The 20,497-nt window shown below is 37.2% G+C and overlaps 1 protein-coding gene and 1 long non-coding RNA gene across 2 annotated transcripts; both read left to right on the top strand.

The window, feature by feature from the left end:
• The first annotated feature begins 2,103 nt into the window (after positions 1-2,103).
• On the top strand, positions 2,104-3,993 carry LOC149160432 (uncharacterized). Its single transcript, XR_016261318.1, has 2 exons — positions 2,104-2,657; positions 2,768-3,993. It is a non-coding gene; the product is annotated as an uncharacterized LOC149160432 (long non-coding RNA).
• A 307-nt stretch (positions 3,994-4,300) lies between these two features.
• LOC149160431 (uncharacterized) lies at positions 4,301-6,558 on the top strand. Its single transcript, XM_089434423.1, has 3 exons — positions 4,301-4,489; positions 4,595-4,684; positions 4,799-6,558. The coding sequence occupies exons 1-3, from the start codon at positions 4,329-4,331 to the stop codon at positions 5,013-5,015; spliced, it is 468 nt and encodes a 155-aa protein (XP_089290549.1). The 5' UTR covers positions 4,301-4,328; the 3' UTR covers positions 5,016-6,558.
• Positions 6,559-20,497: the final 13,939 nt, after the last annotated feature.

The following is a 20,497-nucleotide window of genomic DNA, read 5'->3' as shown; positions in this document are numbered from 1 at the left end:
CAACAAAGAATAGCTTTCTAAATACGAGATATCATGTGCATTTAAACACCTCGTGCCATAGTGATGAGCCATTGGAAACATCACACATCAATTACTTTCACAAGAGGTAAATTTCTCCCTGGAACATGTGATTGGATCTTAATATTCTCTCCATGAATTCTGTAAAGGAGAGGCTATAGAGAGGAGTCTTAGCCATTGAAACATCACACATCAATTACGTTCACATGCGCTAAATTTCTCTCCGGCATAAATGAAAGGATCTTAATATACGCTCCATGAGTTCAATAAAAGAGAGGCAATAAAGAGGAGGATGAGCCATACATCGATTAGGTTCACACACACTAAATTTCTCCCTGGAACAAATGAATGGATCTTAATATACACTCCATGAATTCAATAAAGGAGAGAGAAGCTATACAAAGGAGTTTGAAAAAGGGAAATATCACCAATCAATTATTTTTAATTTTTTGGACTCTTAAAAATGTTACCCAAATTAAAAAAAACGTTATAGAGGTAGTGTTTGAATTATGTTTTTGATAGTGGAAATGGATTCAATACCATCAGAAATTTCAAGGGCACCTCAAATCTTGAAATTTGACTAATATAACTTAAATTTACAAAAATCATATAATAATGAACCATTAGAAACATCGCACATCAATTACTTTCCCATGCGATAAATTTCTCCCTGAAACACATGAATGGATCTTAATATACTCTCCATGAATTCTGTAAATGAGAGGCTATAGAGAGGAGTCTTAGCCATTGAAACATCACACATCAATTACGTTCACATGCACTAAATTTCTCTTTGGAATAAATGAACGGATCTTAATATACGATCCATGAGTTCAATAAAAGAGAGGCAATAAAGAGGATGCTGAGCCATGGAAGCATAAACATCAATTAGGTTCACATGCACTAAATTTCTCCCGGGAACAAATGAATGGATCTTAATATACACTCCATGAATTCTATAAAGGAGAGGCTATACAAGGACTAGCATTACACATCAATTAGGTTCATATGCACTAAATTTCTTCGTGGAACAAATGAATGGATCTTAATATACACTCCATGAATTTTATAAAGGAGAGGCTATATAAAGGAGTTTGACTTAAGGAAATATTACTAATCAATTACTTTTAATTGTTTGGATTTTAATTGCTTGGACGGTTAAAAGTGGTTGGAATTCGGGCAAAAAAATTTAAAAAAATCTTATAGAGACAATGTTTGAATCATGTTTTTGATGCTAGAAATAGATTTAGCACCATCAAAAATTTTAGGAGAACTTCAAATCTTGAAGTTTGACTGCTGTAACTTAAATTTACAAAAATCTCCCCAATTTTTTTTCAAAATATAACCAGAATTTCCATAACTTTTTAAGGAAAAAAAATCTAATTAAACTACTGCCATTTAAACACCTTGTGCCATAATATGAGCCATTGGAAACATCACATCAATTACTTTCACATGTGGTAAATTTCTCCCTGGCCATAATGATGAGCCATTGGAAACATCACATCAATTACTTTCACATGCGGTAAATTTCTCCCTAGAACACATGAATGGATCTTAATATACTCTCCATGAAATCTGTAAAGGAGAGGTTATAGAGAGGACTCTTAGCCATTGAAACATCACACATCAATTACGTTCACATGCGCTAAATTTCTCTCTGGCATAAATGAATGGATTTTAATATACGCCCCATGAATTCAATAGAAGAGAGGTAATAAAGAGGAGGTTGAGCCATACATCAGTTAGGTTCACATGCACTACGTTTCTCCGTGGAACAAATGAATGGATGTTAATTTACGCTCCAGGAATTCGATAATGGAGAGGCTGTAAGGAGGAACCTCACCCTGCATGGACAGATAGCCAATCAATTATTTTTGTTCGCACTAAATTTATCTCGAGAACAAATGAATGGATGTTCAAAATAAGAACATATATTGTATAAAATAAACTAAGTTATATAAATAGTATGTTTTTGTTTTCGAATCATCATTCATCCCCATTTTTATAGATCTATTTATTTTTACGCCGTAAGGCGTTTCCTTCTGAAAAGAACTCCCTCCAGTGCCATGTGTACCCTCTTGCGCCGTCCGATCACTTGTTAGACGATTAGAAAACTCCCTGCCGTTGGATGATTATCTTACGGTTACGGTTTTATCACTTCGCCCCTCGGATTTCTCCATTTGCGACTGCTCCATCACTGCGACTCTCAACGCGGCTGTTCCATTTCCGCAACTCTAAACACAGAACTGTTCCATTTCTGCAACTCTAAACAAGAAACCAAACAACCAAATTTTTATTATTAATAAATTTTGGCATAGGCAAGTTAGATTTCCCAACTGGCATCGGAATTTAACGCACAAGAAATGAATCTCCACACCCCAATCTCTCCGAATTTTGGCATAGGCAACTTTGATTTCCCAACTGGCATCTGAATTTAATGCACAAGAAATGAATCTCCACACCCCAATCTCTCCGACCTGCATCTTCATTTTGATGATATTATTCGTTGGCTGTTGATATGGTGGTTTACTCCTCACCTGGATGCTCATTTTTTCATTAATCCTTTTCAAAGTGGATGTGCGTGTGAAATTCTCTTTCAGCGCCAGAACGCACAAGGCCTTTCTTGATTTGGCCAGGTAATTGGTTACCTTTGGTATTCTTTATCTTTTCTTTGTAATTATAAGTTTAGGTTTTCTGAAACCCTCAACTTCATTGACAGAGCCTGTGTATGCTTTGTTTTGTTCAGATAAATCATTAGTGACTGGTCTCAACTTTTTTCATTACCCCCGCCGCATACAACTACTCAGTCATGTAATTTATTTCCAAGGTTCTCTTTCTCCTTTAAACCGCTTGAAGAATTTAATGGCTTTACTGAGCATCTGGATTATCGATTGCACTGCTTAATTGTATTCATGGTTGCCTGGAGTTCCCCTAGGGTTATAGATTACGGCACTGACCAAGTCTTAATTTTAAGCTCTGTACCCACGTTTTGTTAAATTAATTAAGTTAACATTTTTGGATCTCAAACAATTGAAAATTTTCATATTACTATAAGAGGACGTTTCTGTTTAGTTTTATGTTAGATTGTTTTTTATACGAGTGCGAAATTTAGCTCAATATGGTGCGACTACCAAGCATTTTACATTTTAAACTTAATCCACCCTTATGGGAATTTGGAGGGTTTTACTTTATAACTGAATTTCTCAAATACTTTCAAAAATCCCACAATTATTTCAAATACGGCAAGAAACGAGTTTTGTCCTTTTAATGTTATGTCATTCTACAGCTTAAAAATAAAATCGAATCAGAAACTGCAGTTCATGTTAACAGAAACGTTTGACGCTATTATGGTTTTCGTGTGTGTATATGTGTGCCTGTCTAGGTTCTTTTACCAACTATTTTTTCTTTCTAGCTACATTTTTGTGGACCAGTACTCCCACAGGCTTCTCCCAATCTCTGTGTACAGTAACCATGGATGAGGTGGACCAATACTCCTAATTGAAGCTGGCTCCAGTGGACCAGGACATACATGTCAATTATTTCTCCTTTCCAGCCAGCCAACATCCAACTATTTATCCGGCTAAATCCAACCGTTTTGGTGTTGGTCAACCAATTATTAATAAATCACCATGCCATTTTTCTATCTATAAAGCAGCTGAATCCCACCAATCTCTTTCGAAGTAACACTTTTTCATGTTCGAATATCTCGTATTAATGCGATACCTAATGGTCTGAAACCAATTAGTTAAGAGCATGTAGATTGTAGTGTTGTGTTTTGGGTGAACACTTTACTTATCAGATCAAATGAAAAACAGTATAATATATCTGGCTTCCATCAATATCTTTTATCAGCCTAATTTTCTATGCAACTTTTTAAATGAACACTCTACCTATCATCAAAACCAAATGAAAAACAGTATAACATACCTGGCTTCCATCAACGTCCTTCCCCTTCAGCTGTTCAACCAGAGACATGAGATGCTTCTGCAAGTCATTATATTTAATACTCATGCGCTTCAACATAGACTTGAGTTTCCGATTCTCTTCGTCTATGACATTCATCTCAGCCACAAGCAGAGTGATCTGCACAAATCAATTACAAGCCATGTAATCTGTAAGAAACAACACCCAATATTATAAGAAATAAGGTTATATCTGGGAGAACTCCCTGCAACACCTTATTTTTGTTTCTTTATACTAAATTCAACATATATCTATGTAATGGAATTTAAATATTTATGATTCAGATAAGATTTTGGAAACAATGTCTTTCTTCAAATTTTAAATCTTCGGGGCAGCCAGCTTAAATGGTGATTACCATGATAATGAAGTGTTATGTACCATTGCCAAGAAATATGATGTTCAAATCCTCTTATTTACCCATATCTAAAGAAAAGACAAATATAGGAACCTATAGATTGGTCAACATCAACTCTGTTCCTAGTTGCCCATTCCTTGTCATTAAAAAGTAAAAGTCCTCCTCTAAAGATCCATATCCACATATGAAAAGTTTGAAACTTATGGTTATTTCTAATACCAAAACTTTCCACTGATGACAAAATATATCTTCCAGAGGAGTACGGCGAATTTTAGCTATTGATATATGCTTGCTGGTTTACAGATCATGGCCATTTTCACCACAAGATTGGCCGGGTGATTGCAGGTAAAACATAGGACTCAATTATGGATTACGTGAACAATTCCAGTGGTTTCATTTGATATGCTTCTATTCATCCATCTCAAGCTTTAAAGTTAACGTTGGCTTCTTGGATGGCAGGGACCGTGGTCAGGGTTGCTGTTGGTGGATTGATTTCTGCAAGTGTTATAATTTCTATTCATCCATCTCAAGCTTTAAAGTTAACGTTGGCTTCTTAGATGGCAGGGACCGTGGTCAGGGTTGCTGTTGGTGGATTGATTTCTGCAAGTGTTATAATTTGGTATTTCAGGAGGATCAAACCAAACAGATCTGTGAAAATTGGGGTGGAGAGCAGTAGAAATGGCAATATGTAGTCAGCTTACTATTCTTAACTATTTTTTTTCCTTTTTGATATATGAGACTTTAGGACCAGCACCTTATCTGATCAGACCTCAGGGCCAACCTTTTAGTCAAGGGCTTAAGGTATTTCCTTTCTTTACAAAGAAAAAGCCTTACCTAACCTCGGATAAGGTCTTGGTATTATGTGAGTTAAAAGTGTTGGTGCTTACATCTTAGTAGTACGGTTTATATGTTGAAAACAAAGGCATGATTCTGCACTGCAGAATTTTACAGCAGTCATCATCACTATCAAGAGCTGTGCAGCCATAGAAAAAATGCAAATAGCATTTGTGTGGGGTTTTCTGAGCTTTCCAGATATTTTTATTTTTTCGAAGTAAATTAGGAAATCTATACTTTACATACCATACTGAGATAACAAGATAAATTAAGTATTGAGTTTGTAAACTTATTTGACATTACAATGTGAAATTTTGAAACTAAAGTCGTTGTTTGAAAAATATAATATTGGGAGTCCCATCTGTTGCTTTTATTGGCCTTCCAGCAAACCTGTTTCTAAGTTGGCCAGTTTGTAGTGTTCAGAGATTCTGTAAACAATATATGGTTTTTACATTAGGATTCATCATATTCATCAACTTTATAAAAGATTCAATGCATAAATTTTAAATGAACATTAATTTTTTTTTTATTTTTATTTAGTTATATATTTTTTCCGAAGTATGATAGAACAATATGACATCACAAGTTGTAGGCATAAGATACATGTCGAGCCAAAATGACATATATTCACATTAGTGTTAAAGGTGGATTACCATCAAAGATTTAATGTTGTTGGGGGCATTAAGGTGAATTAATATTTATCCTTGATATGGTTGAGAGTTACATACATGTTGAGCCAAAATGACATATATCCACATTAGTGTTAAAGGTGGATTACCGTCAAAGATTTAATGTTGTTGGGGAATTAAAGTGAATTAATATTTATCCTTGATATGGTTGAGAGTTAGTGAGGATTACCGTAATATATCTTCCAGAGGAGTACGGCGAATTTTAGCTATTGAAATATGCTTGCTGGTTTACAGATCATGGCCATTTTCACCACAAGATTGGCTGGGTGATTGCAGGTAAAACATAGGACTCAATTATGGATTACGTGAAGAATTCCAGTGGTTTCATTTGATATGCTTCTATTCATCCATCTGAAGCTTTAAAGTTAACGTTGGCTTCTTGGATGGCAGGGACCGTGGTCAGGGCTGCTGTTGGTGGATTGATTTCTACAAGTGTTATAATTTCTATTCATCCATCTCAAGCTTTAAAGTTAACGTTGGCTTCTTGGATGGCAGGGACCGTGGTCAGGGTTGCTGTTGGTGGATTGATTTCTGCAAGTGTTATAATTTGGTATTTCAGGAGGATCAAACCAAACAGATCTGTGAAAATTGGGGTGGAGAGCAGTAGAAATGGCAATATGTAGTCAGCTTACTATTCTTAACTATTTTTTTCCTTTTTGATATATGAGACTTTAGGAGCAGCACCTTATCTGATCAGACCTCAGGGCCAACCTTTTAGTCAAGGGCTTAATGTATTTCCTTTCTTTACAAAGAAAAAGCCTTACCGAACCTCGATAAGGTCTTGGTATTATGTGAGTTAAAAGTGTTGGTGCTTACATCTTAGTAGTACGGTTTATATGTTGAAAACAAAGGCATGATTCTGCACTGCAGAATTTTACAGCAGTCATCATCACTATCAAGAGCTGTGCAGCCATAGAAAAAATGCAAATAGCATTTGTGTGGGGTTTTCTGAGCTTTCCAGATATTTTTATTTTTTCGAAGTAAATTAGGAAATCTATACTTTACATACCATACTGAGATAACAAGATAAATTAAGTATTGAGTTTGTAAACTTATTTGACATTACAATGTGAAATTTTGAAACTAAAGTCGTTGTCTGAAAAATATAATATTGGGAGTCCCATCTGTTGCTTTTATTGGCTTTCCAGCAAACCTGTTTCTAAGTTGGCCAGTTTGTAGTGTTCAGAGATTCTGTAAACAATATATGGTTTTTACATTAGGATTCATCGTATTCATCAACTTTATAAAAGATTCAATGCATAAATTTTAAAGGAACATTAAAATTTTATTTTTATTTTTATTTAGTTATATATTTTTTCCGAAGTATGATAGAACAATATGACATCACAAGTTGTAGGCATAAGATACATGTCGAGCCAAAATGACATATATTCACATTAGTGTTAAAGGTGGATTACCATCAAAGATTTAATGTTGTTGGGGGCATTAAGGTGAATTAATATTTATCCTTGATATGGTTGAGAGTTACATACATGTTGAGCCAAAATGACATATATCCACATTAGTGTTAAAGGTGGATTACCGTCAAAGATTTAATGTTGTTGGGGAATTAAGGTGAATTAATATTTATCTTTGATATGGTTGAGAGTTAGTGAGGATTACCGTAATATACATAATATATATGACAAATGATATTCCAAAATGTGAAGATAGTTTCATTGGTTGGAACGATGCTACAAGTTATAATAACAGAGGTATGAGATTTATATGCAATATTAATTTAATAATTAATTAAAAATATAGTCTTAGACACCATAAATCAATTTTGGTTTATATAGCGTTAGAATTCCATTTCTGCTACATCTATGCATCTTATTTACATTTGCTTCTTTCTATGTCGTGATTGTTCCTCAATTTATGCCTTACAGCGTTTCCTTTGCATCATCTGGTGCAAATGCTAGTAGTATTTCAAATTAAATATAACCATAAATCTCTGAATCTCGTAATTTGTTTTTTAAATTTGTGGAGAATTCTCTAACAAACTTTCTAGAACAAGACGCTCTGACAATAGAGAATGGATTTACAATAGTGTAAAATATTCCTCAATAGCAGAGGTCGACTCAGAAAGAAAATCCCCCTCTCAGAACCCTCGAATGTCTCTTTTATAATACATATTTATAGAACCTTCCATGCAAAAGTATTGGACCAAGCATTAGAAAGACCAACTCTCAATCCAAATCAAAGGTTTCGATTTGATGAAAAGCTACATTGATGGAATCAAGAAATTGATTTCATAATCTATTCAACAGAAAGAAGCTTTCAATCCCTTATTTTTTACTCTCCGTGCTCCAGCCAGGCTTTTCCAAGTTAATTTGTTGCCATGATATCTCTATAATCTTGCTTTTTGATCTGCATAACAAATAAAAATTATAATAGAAGAATATGCTTGTAATAGCATATCAAAAACTAAACTTTAACCAAAGAACCACTAAAATCGAAAGGATCTGAAGTCTAGGATTGTATCTGTTATCGATCCATATCTTGATCTTTTTAACAAACATCAATTATTATCAACAATTTTCATAATATATCAAAAGCACGTTCAGAAATTTAATCTAAATCAATTGGGAGTTGCACCACCAGTCTAGTTTTTGTTTCAATTTGTTTAAATTCATTATATGAAAACCCTTTTTCCCTTTAGTTGTCATGGAAGCATGATCTTCGGTGGTGGAAGTATTACCTGGAATTTGAACACAAGAATTTTAGAGATCATGTGGCAAAAATCATGGCATGAGATTATGTGTGAGCTATGTGGCACTATGTAGAATATTTGCTTATGAATATGGGTATGCTTCATAAATTGAATGATGAATCATAAATACTATTATAGCAGGAAGTGCTAAGGCTCTGTTGGGGTTAAGTTGGCGATTTGATGGATTATTACTAGCCCTCCTTCCCAAAAACGACTATACTAGTTGGCAGGTCCAAGTATTGAATCCCAATTCACAGGTCAAAACAGCTCTTAGCCCAACAATTAGTGGAGCAAGAGGTTTTGTGGGGTATTAGTGTGAGTGGGGCCCTAGGATCCCATCCAGCCAATAGTGTGGCTTATTAAAATGAAGGGACATATTTTCTCCCTAAGATTGGTTGGTTGTACCTGGCACCTGGACGAATCGACAGGCTCAGTTGGGCTAAAATGGAAAGTTTGCAACCAATTATCGAGTAGTTGGACGATGTGGAGTCATTAATAGACATTACAATAGCTTTAGAAAATTAATTCGCGGCTAAAAACTGAACCCCAAGTGCTATTCCGCATGTACAAAAGATAATAGGCACCTTTGAACATAAGACCCTAGATCAGGAAGCTGATTATGTATCTCAGGCCAGCCATGGAGGCGATCCATGCGCCCCGATGAGGAAGGAAAAACTTTTCAAAGCACAAGAGGAAATTGAAAAACTCATTCTGGTCGTTGATGTTTACTTGGACAATTCTATGATGTTGAAGGAAAGAGCTCTAGTGGGTCGCTGTGACTACATGAAAATAGTAGGAGCACAAATGAAAGAATGGATTGACAAGAACTGGACATCTATAGTTGGATATCATTTGAAGGTTAGCATCTTAGTAAATGGGTGGTTTGGTGTTCATTTTATGCCCTCAGAGGATGCAGAAAAGATAAGTTCAAGACCATGGGTGAGAGGCAGAGAGTTCTTAAGATTAAAAAAATGGTACATTGGATTTGACCCATCAAAGAGAATCCAAAGAGAAAATATATCTGGGTCAAATTACCAGGGCTTCCACTTGAGTTTTGGTCCAAAAGGGAAATTTCGAAGATAGAAAAAAAAATTGGGAGGTTATATTATGTGGATGAAGGTTTCATAGGATTATTGGACAAAAGAGTGGCTTGGTCTTGATTGAAGTTTATTTCTACAAAGGGCTCATAGGATTATTGGACAAAAGAGTGGCTTGGTCTTGATTGAAGTTTATTTCTACAAAGGGCTTCCAACTGCTCTGGATATTTTCTAGGAAACCTCCTCAATCAGGTAATGGGTGGACTATTGGGACATCCTCTTCAGATGCATTGGCTGCCATGAAGTCAGACATTTGATATCAGGGTGTCCAAGGAGGCCTAGTTGGGTTTTACCTGTTCGGAGAAATAGTGCCCTCTGGATGAACCAGAACCCATATTTCACACATGGACATCGGATTAACTCACAGACACAACCAGATCCAGACATGCCTACTCTAAAGGATGTCCCCTTCGAATATGGATCTCTGGCTAAGGTCGAAAATACTATTTTGAGTTTGGTCCAAAGGAATAATGTTTCGGAATCATCTCAACACGATTCTCGGGTCGGGGAACGGGATGGTGCTCAGCTAAATCTTTCACGATCAACCCCTCCTCTCCAATAGCTGGACACAAACTCAAAGTAGGGACAGTTGGCGATGATTGGTGGGCTCATCCTGTCCCTCCTCTGCAACATAAAACTTGATATGGAGAATCAATCTTCCTCCTCCTGCAAATTATGAGCTGGAGAACATAGTTAATGATGCCTCGACAGGCCTGGAACCCTTAATCATAAAAATATATTTTTCCCATAATTGTGAAGCGGTTACCAGTTTTGAGAAATTGAAACTGGGTTCATCCAATAAAAGAAAACCTCTCGAATATAAGAATATCTCTTCATGTTTTGACCATGCTTTCGATATCAATAATAGGTTCGTCGAAACCTTGGAAGTAGCTTTCTACCGAACAATCGACCTGTGATGTTCTGCATACAAGGATGGAGCCAGTGACAATTCTAACATTTGGTGCCTTATAGAATATCCATGACGTCGTCCATCTCAAATGATAATTACGTATTTTAATATCATATGGTTTGGATCGTCACTCTCCCAACGATTATTGTATAATTTAATTCTCATTAAAAGACTCATGATGATACTTCTTCAGGAAAAAATGGTCGACAGGGACAAGGCCATCCAACTACTCTCTAATTTATGCCCAAATTGGGCCATGTGGCCATAAATGTTGTTGGAAACTCTGGTGGACTTGCAGTTATCTGGAATCCAATTATTTTCTCGCTTAAATCCTACAAAACTTTCGCAGGGATAGTGCATTCTGGTTTCTATAACGGTTCCCACGCAGGGTACGTATCCTTAACATCTACGCCCCATACTCAAATCGGAAGCACTTTTCGAAAAAATTGGATGACTGTGGGATTTTAGATCTTCATGGGCTAATCATTGTTGGTGACTTCAACCTTACAATGAGCCTGGAGGAGATTTGGGGAAATCACTGCAATTTTGATCCACTTGTTGGATATTTCTCCTCATTGTTTTCACAAAAATTACTCGGAGGCATCAAACCTTGGCCTTTATGTCCCACTTGGAGAAATGGTAGAACAAGCACAAAAGGGATAGCAAAGAGGATGGATCGCTTTATGCTCCACACTTCCATTTACGAAAGGCTCTAGAACCTTAAAACATGGAATTCATACCTGAGTACCTCTGACCATGACGCCATTTTTATTAAATGGTCTGGAGAACATGACCACATTGCCCTGCCTTTCAAATTTAATCACACATGGTTGGAAGACCAAGACTTTGTGGAATTGGTCAACAAATCTTGGATGAATCCTATGGAATTTTTTGTTGTACATAAAATGGACCAGGTAACACATAAATTGATTAGGCTCAAACATGAGGTGAAATCATGGATCCGTAAGAAGAAACTGGAGCTTACTATGGAGTAGAGATTGAATCGCGGATAAATTTTTGATGGCCCCATAAAATGCTGGACAACATTATCAGATAAACAAGAGGTATATCTCTGAAATTGTTGGCAGAAAGAACCGGGTGATTGCAGGTAAAACATAGGACTCAATTATGGATTACGTGAACAATTCCAGTGGTTTCATTTGACATGCTTCTATTCATCCATCTCAAGCTTTAAAGTTAACGTTGGCTGCTTGGATGGCAGGGACCGTGGTCAGGGTTGCTGTTGGTGGATTGATTTCTGCAAGTGTTATAATTTCTATTCATCCATCTCAAGCTTTAAAGTTAACGTTGGCTTCTTGGATGGCAGGGACCGTGGTCAGGGTTGCTGTTGGTGGATTGATTTCTGCAAGTGTTATAATTTGGTATTTCAGGAGGATCAAACCAAACAGATCTGTGAAAATTGGGGTGGAGAGCAGTAGAAATGGCAATATGTAGTCAGCTTACTATTCTTAACTATTTTTTTTCCTTTTTGATATATGAGACTTTAGGACCAGCACCTTATCTGATCAGACCTCAGGGCCAACCTTTTAGTCAAGGGCTTAAGGTATTTCCTTTCTTTACAAAGAAAAAGCCTTACCTAACCTCGGATAAGGTCTTGGTATTATGTGAGTTAAAAGTGTTGGTGCTTACATCTTAGTAGTACGGTTTATATGTTGAAAACAAAGGCATGATTCTGCACTGCAGAATTTTACAGCAGTCATCATCACTATCAAGAGTTGTGCAGCCATAGAAAAGATGCAAATAGCATTTGTGTGGGGTTTTCTGAGCTTTCCAGATATTTTTATTTTTTCAAAGTAAATTAGGAAATCTATACTTTACATACCATACTGAGATAATAAGATAAATTAAGTATTGAGTTTGGAAACTTATTTGACATTACAATGTGAAATTTTGAAACTAAAGTCGTTGTCTGAAAAATATAATATTGGGAGTCCCATCTGTTGCTTTTATTGGCCTTCCAGCAAACCTGTTTCTAAGTTGGCCAGTTTGTAGTGTTCAGAGATTCTGTAAACAATATATGGTTTTTACATTAGGATTCATCGTATTCATCAACTTTATAAAAGATTCAATGCATAAATTTTAAAGGAACATTAAAATTTATTTTTATTTTTATTTAATTATATATTTTTTCCGAAGTATGATAGAACAATATGACATCACAAGTTGTAGGCATAAGATACATGTCGAGCCAAAATGACATATATTCACATTAGTGTTAAAGGTGGATTACCATCAAAGATTTAATGTTGTTGGGGGAATTAAGGTGAATTAATATTTATCCTTGATATGGTTGAGAGTTACATACATGTTGAGCCAAAATGACATATATCCACATTAGTGTTAAAGGTGGATTACCGTCAAAGATTTAATGTTGTTGGGGAATTAAGGTGAATTAATATTTATCCTTGATATGGTTGAGAGTTAGTGAGGATTACCGTAATATACATAATATATATGACAAATGATATTCCAAAATGTGAAGATGGTTTCGTTGGTTGGAACGATGCTACAAGTTATAATAACAGAGAATTTTATGAGATTTATATGCAATATTAATTCAATAATTAATTAAAAATATAGTCTTAGACACCATAAATCAATTTTGGTTTATATAGCTTTAGAATTTCATTTCTGCTACATCTATGCATCTTATTTACATTTGCTTCTTTCTATGTCGTGATTGTTCCTCAATTTATGCCTTACGGCGTTTCCTTTGCATCATCTGGTGCAAATGCTAGTTATTAACTTTTTCATTAAAGATCGGCGGAGGGAAGAAAAACTGAGTAAAACATATATGCAGTATGTTTTATCTAATATTTTCCACTTATATCTAATCTGATAAATTTCTTTATTTTTATTAATTCTTCACACCCTTATAGAAGTAGAGGGGAGAGGGAAAATATTATGTGCTTGTTATATAGTAAGAAACGTACTATAATATATGGCATGTTTTACTTAATGTTAGGGAAAATATTATGCGCATGTTATATAGTAAGAAATATATATAATATGATTTATCTAATTTATTTTATGTAGCTACCCTCATATATATATATATATATATATATGAGCGTGGGGTAAAATAATGGAGAAATGTAATATATTATATTATATTTTGTCTATTATTTCAACCTCATACGGATCCTTATATAGCTTTCATGTATGAGGGTGGGGGCTCGGGGCAATAATAGGAAAAATATAATCCCCCATCCCTATGGGGTGAGGCAGGGCAACAGGAATAATAGGAAATATATATGAGAGAAGACAAGGGTGTGGGTGAGAATAAATATTGGATAAATAGGGTGGGGGTGGTAGGGAATATTATGAAAATATAATCCGCTCGTCGTCATGTTGATGGTGGTCAACACTAACTAAAACCGCAAACCATTGCAATATCTAAATAGATTCTCCCCTTAAATAAGACAACTTGTTTAAAACACCTAATAAGTGGGACCTCTCTTAATAACATATCCCTTAAAGTGATAGGTCTAAAGATGTAAGTTGACAACAACCATATAATGATTATCATAAATTATATGGCACAAGGGTTATATGGTATAGTTTCAAGAATATGCGTAATCATATTATTCATCGTTTGTTTAAAGGGTGGTTCAAGTTTATTATTAAGTTTTCTTGTAATTGGATGCACCTATCATATGTCATTATATGCATGGGCATCACAAACACTACAATAATCAATATTGGCTAACTATGGGTGACAAAGTTAAATATCGGGATATTATGTTTCATTTGACATTTGCAATTTGAAATATTATATTGTGATATGGATTTGATTTGGATATTTTTTTTAACATGGGGTTTTGTAAGTTGATTGGTAAGGTAACCTTTATTTTATTTGCGTTCAGTATATTGAGGATTTCGGGACTAGAACTTAGTAATCCCAAGAGATTGGCGTTGTCAGTGAGTTGGTTCCAGAAACAAAGTTTAATGTTGATGGACATTTACCCGTCTCAACATAGTCCCTAACTCTTGATTCATTAATGCAACATTTTGAATTACGTCAAGGATATGACAGGGTGATTGACATATCTCCCTCTCATTGGTTTGGTTGATTAAATCGTTTATTTATAGTTTGCCTGTGTCATATTATGTTCCTTAGTCAGCACTTCCGACACATAGTGATTTGGCTTGGGAAACTTGAAATTTTTTGTTGCACTTACCTCACTCCTCTTCTGCATTTACTCCACCACCTTAGGTTTGGTTTTTCAATTCTTTCCATTTTCAAAAACCCTTTATGATGGGGACGAGATTTTGGGGTTGAACCAAAATCCCATTTCCCTAATAAATCGTTCTTGAGGCCTGTGGGTTATGGGCCCACGAAGCCTATCAGAAATGCTACTCACGGTCTCACTTGCCTTATGGGCCAATGAGTCATTCATCTTTTCAAGAACTATGCTTTGTTCTTGGAATACTGAAGGCTTTCGCTAGAACAAACCCAGTGACAATGCATGATGATGTTCTCATTGTTCTTCATCCACACACGCACTTTCTTTTCGGGGTTCTTTGTTGCTGTTGCTTCCACGGATTCTTGTTGCCGCTCCTTCTCTGTCTCAGGTCTGTTTACTACGCAATGCTCCAGCTCAAAATCCATTTTGCGCCAATCCTTTCCCTTCTGTTCCAACAAAACTTCGCGTGGTTTCGCACCTCCTAAGGGATTAACCTTAGGATGAGCCTGAGGGGGTGCAGCATCAGTGAGAGGTCTTTGTGGGCAGCTCAAGTGTGAGCTGGTGGGACGACTGGAGGTTCTGCTCTCAATCTTCGAGTCCACTTTCTTCCAATCATCACCCCTTTTACCCAAAACCTCCTCCCGTGGGCGAGCATCTTCGAACGGACTTGATTTTGGCTTCGTCTTTGGCGCATCGACCTCTGGAGGGTCTGATAAAGATGATGCCGACAATGGATCATTCCTTGGTCGATTAGGCGGATCCAATACAAGCCGAGGCCTTCCCCTGTCGCTACCCTTGTCCTGGTCTGAAAACCCAAATCGCTGGCAAATAATTCAAACAAAAGATACACAGACATAAATTCACAAAGACACATTTCCATTATTTACAAACTCGGTTACAATTTAAGGCATCTCAGCCTTAATCACGAATTCTCCTGCAACTACATTGTATCCTCTTCCTTACACTCTCTCACATGCACAGGTTCCTTTTTCCTGATGCACCAACAAATTCTTAATATCTTGTTATACATACATGGCAGTTTTAACTAAATATTTAACTGAAATTTGTTCACTAACTGAATTCTGTTCAAGGTTGGCCTGGTTGTCCACGTGTCTTTTTTCTCTAGTTTTTTTTTCATTAAGGTGCTCAGATGCTCCTGCGTTAGACTTCCGAGGTACAAAATTTATGACCTCCTCGTCATATGCATTTCCTTGTCCTTAGAAATTCTACCCACTGTTTCACTTCTTCAGTGGAACTACCTTCATGGTCTTCTGTGAGCTACAACCAAACCTCTGCAATAGCAAGTCCTCCCTGCTACCAGATACCTTACCAAGCTTCTCTCATGAACTTAGTCTTTCGGCATCTCTCTGGTCCTCTCCTCTTGAACCAATTGAGCACTCTCGCTCTAGGTTTGCTGCAATCTTCTCACCTTCACAAAATAAAATAAAAAATACAAGCTTACAAATCTTCAACAAAACTGTACCTCTTATTTCTTCATATGCAAAAACTCCTTTCCACAAGAAATATTTTCTCGCTCTGATATCAAATTTGACGGGCCCAGCCTCCAGCCCTCGGATAAAGTGTTGGTACGCTGTAATTAATAATTGACCAAATCTGAAATAAAGTGGCACCTTATAAGTACAACCTTAATTGATTGAGTTTTGATTTATATGATTTAATCTACGGTTGTTGTATGGTGTGATTGTCGTGATCTTGTGTGATGAGGACAAGTGTCCTATCCTCATTCTCTGTTCCCCTCCCACTCTTTCAATCGGTTGAAACCCTAACTTGCCTCATTTCGAGGGTTTGCTCCGTCGCTTTGGGTCTCTGCTCCATCCTGGCTAAGGGTTTGTAAACTTGCTATTGGCTGTTGAGTGTTGAAGGTTGGCTCTATTAGTTTCGTTTCCCCATACTCATTCTGGTATTGTATGGTGGGTTCTGGGTATGCAAATGGAACATTTTCTCTGCTTCTGGCTCGGCGTCTCGGCTCCTCTAGGTTTGCTCTGTTTTGTCGACGGAAATCCCTATGGGTTTTATGAAACCCTGGTTCGAGACTTGGAAGGCTTTCACAGTCCACTCTCTGTAATTTTTGTTGATGTTTCAATTGTTGCGTTAGTCCTTTGGTTGCTTGTTTTATGTAGTCATCTTTCAGCTGAATCCCTGTTTGTCCTGTTTGCAAGTTGCGGCTATGGAGCGGCTCGGCTCTCTGACTAGTTCTCGACACTGGTTTGACAGGTAGGTTCTCTCTCCATGCTAGCTATTTCTCTCTCATTTTGCTGCAAACATTGACATTTTTGCTCCTTGTCTCAGCGGAAACTCCTTAGCTGCGACCTTTGCAATGCAAACCCTCGGTCAGATTCGGTTGGTTCGCTCCTTTGGTAAGTCACCCCTTCCGTTACTTGTCCATTTGATCTATGCTTCTTTACGGTTTGTTGTTGCTGAAATTTGCTTGTGGGTGATTGTAGGTGGATGCTCACAGTCCTGTCGCAGAGGTTCTCGTGCCCAAAGTCGGCCTCCTGCACCCAAAATTGGGTAGTGCCGTTCCCTGGCTCTTTTGTGGATATGTGATTATAGTTTATTCTTTGTTATGTGCTCAGGAGGGTTATGGTATGCCTGATTATGGCTTTGAGCCTGTAGTGGCTTTTTGTAACTAAATATATGTATGCCTGTAACTATTATGGCCTTCGGGCATGTATATTGACTGTCAGACTTTTGGTTTTATTCTATTTCTTGAACAGAGGGTTTTATTGTTTGGCTTTCTCTATTTTCATATATGTATATTTATAAAAAAAAATTCCTTTTCTATTTGTTCGCAGTGGAAGTTATTAAATGACAATGGAACAGTTTATTACCAGTAGCTTATCTTGGCCAAGGTTTACATTGTCTTTGTAGACTATCTTTGAACTTGCCTGGTTGTGCACTTGGATGCTCTGTCTGCTGTGTAACCTCAATCATTTGTCTGTAATTATGCACCTGTGAAGAGAATGAACGATCCTCAGTAGTTCTATAGGAGATTCATTAATTGTAGGAAAGCAGATATATTTCTCTGTTAAAAAAACTATTCTTTTTCTATTATTTTTTCTTCTCAATCTATGATAGTTTTTTTCCCATTACATTGATGTGTTTTTTCTTTTACATGTTGCGGACAGTTAGCAAACTGCCCAGTAGTTACATTTCGTAGTTTTAAGTAACTGTCCTTTTCTTGATGTAAAAACTAAAAACAAGCTTAGTATAAAATAAAACAAAAATAAAAACAAGTGATTAATAAACCCTAAACACTGGCTGAGACAGCCACTAAACGAAACCAATAAAAAAAAGTCAACTGCTGGCATGAGACAATTAACAGCCATGCCCTACTTGAGCTAGATGCTCCTGCATCAGGCTCCCGGGGTAGGTGAAAAATCATGACTCCCGTCCATGAGCTCCTCAACTGAAAATCCTGTCCTATCCATAGGATCCTCAACTGAATACCCGGTGCACTGTACCTGATTTGCATCAAGCCATGTACTGTCCTCAATAGGGCAATTTTTCCATTTGACCAAGTATTGTAGGTATTCTTTCCTGTGAGTTCGCATGGCTACCCGTGTATCGAGGATTCTCTTGATCTCAAGGGGCTGAGCTAAAGGCATTTGTCTCATCCAAGTACCTCCTCCTGTCTGGGTATCCCGATCTGGCCGTGTCGAACTGTCGTCATCAGGGCTGGTAGTGTATGGAAATAGATCTGCCACGTTAAAAATAGGCGATATGCCTATTCCTAGAGGCAGTTGTAGTTCATAAGAATTTGCAGATAATTTACGTAAGATTTTACAAGGACCAGATTTTTTAAACTTCAACTTATTATACTCACCTTTTGGGAACCTTTCTCTACGTAAATGTACGAGGACTTCATCCCCCACATTAAATTGTACCTCTCGTCGTTTACAAACTCGATTACAATTTAAGTCATCTCAGCCTTAATCACGAATTCACCCGCAACTACATTGTATCCTCTTCCTTACACTCTCTCACACGCATAGGTTCCTTTTTCCTAATGCATCAACGAATTCTTAATATCTTTCTATACATACATGGCAGTTTTAACTGAATATTTAACTAAAATTTGTTCACTAACTAAATTCTGTTCAAGGTTGGCCTGGTTGTCCATATGTCTTTTTTCTCTAGTTTTTTTTCATTAAGGTGCTCGGATGCTCCTGCATCAAACTTCCGAGGTACAAAATTTATGACCTCCTGGTCATATGCGTTTCCTTGTCTTTAGCAATTCTACCCACTGTTTCACTTTTTCAGTGGAACTGCCTTCATGGTCTTCTCTGAGCTGCAACCAAACTCTGCAATAGCACGTCCTCCCTGCTACCAGATACCTTACCAAGCTTCTCTCCTGAGCTTAGTCTTTCGGCATCTCTTTGGTTCTCTCCACTTGAACCAATTGAGCACTCCTGCTCCAGGTTTGCTGCAATCTTCTCACCTTCACAAAATAAAATAAAAATTACAAGTTTACAAATATTCAGCAAAACTGTACCTATTCTTTCTTCATATGCAAAAACTCCTTTCCGCAATAAATCTTTTCCCGCTCTGATACCACTTGATGGGGACAAGATTTTGGGGTTGAACCAAATCCCATTTCCCCAATAAATCGTGCTTGAGGCCTATGGGTTATGGGCCCACGAAGCCTATCAGAAATGCTAATCATGGTCTCACTTGCCTTATGGGCCAATGAGTCATTCATCTTTTCAAGAACTATGTTTTGTTCTTGGAATACTGAAGGCTTTCGCCAGAACGAACCAGGTGACAATGCATGATGACGTTCTCGTCGTTCTTCATCCACACACGTGCTTTCTTTTCAGCGTTCTTTACTGTTGTTGCTTACGCAGATTCTTGCTACCGCTCCTTCTCTGTCTCAGGTCTATTTACTCCGCGATGCTCCAGCTCAAAATCCATTTTGCGCCAATCCTTTCCCTTCTGTTCCAGCAAAACTTCGCGTGGTTTCGCATCTCCAAAGGGATTAACCTTAGGACGAGCCTAAGGGGGTGCAACATCAGTGAGAGGACTTTGCAGGTGGCTCGAGTGTGAGCTGGTGGGATGACTGGAGGTTCTGCTCTCAATCTTCGAGTCCACTTTCTTCCAATCATCACCCCTTTTAGCCAAAACCTCCTCCCGGGGGCGAGCATCTCCGAACGGACTTGACTTCGGCTTCGTCTTTGGCGCATCGACCTCTGGAGGGTCTAATAAAGATGATGCCGGAAATGGATCATTCCTTGGTCAACTGGGCAGATCCAATACAAGTCGAGGCCTTCCCCTGTCGCTGTCCTTGTCCCAGTTTGAAAACCCAAATCGCTGGCAAACAATTCAAACAAAAGATACACAGACATAAATTCACAAAGACGCATTTCCATTATTTACAAAATCGGTTACAATTTAAGGCATCTCAGCCTTAATCATGAATTCTCCCTCAACTACATTGTATCCTCTTCCTTAAACTCTCTCACACACACAGGTTCCTTTTTCCTAATGCACCAACGAATTCTTAATATCTTGTTATACATACATGGCAGTTTTAACTGAATATTTAACTGAAATTTTTTCACTAACTAAATTCTGTTCAAGGTTTGCCTGGTTGTCCACGTGTCTTTTTTCTCTAGTTTTTTTTTTTCATTAAGGTGCTCGGATGCTCCTGTATCACTTTGATGCTCTTTTCATTCTTCTGAAAACC

The sequence above is a fragment of the Pinus tabuliformis genome, chromosome 5_2 (assembly GCF_031772625.1).
Source record: "Pinus tabuliformis cultivar Carrire ecotype Pingquan chromosome 5_2, CPIR1, whole genome shotgun sequence".
NCBI lineage: Eukaryota > Viridiplantae > Streptophyta > Pinopsida > Pinales > Pinaceae > Pinus > Pinus tabuliformis.
The sequence above is the reverse complement of the archived record's forward strand: the minus strand, read 5'-3'. Positions and strand labels throughout refer to the sequence as shown.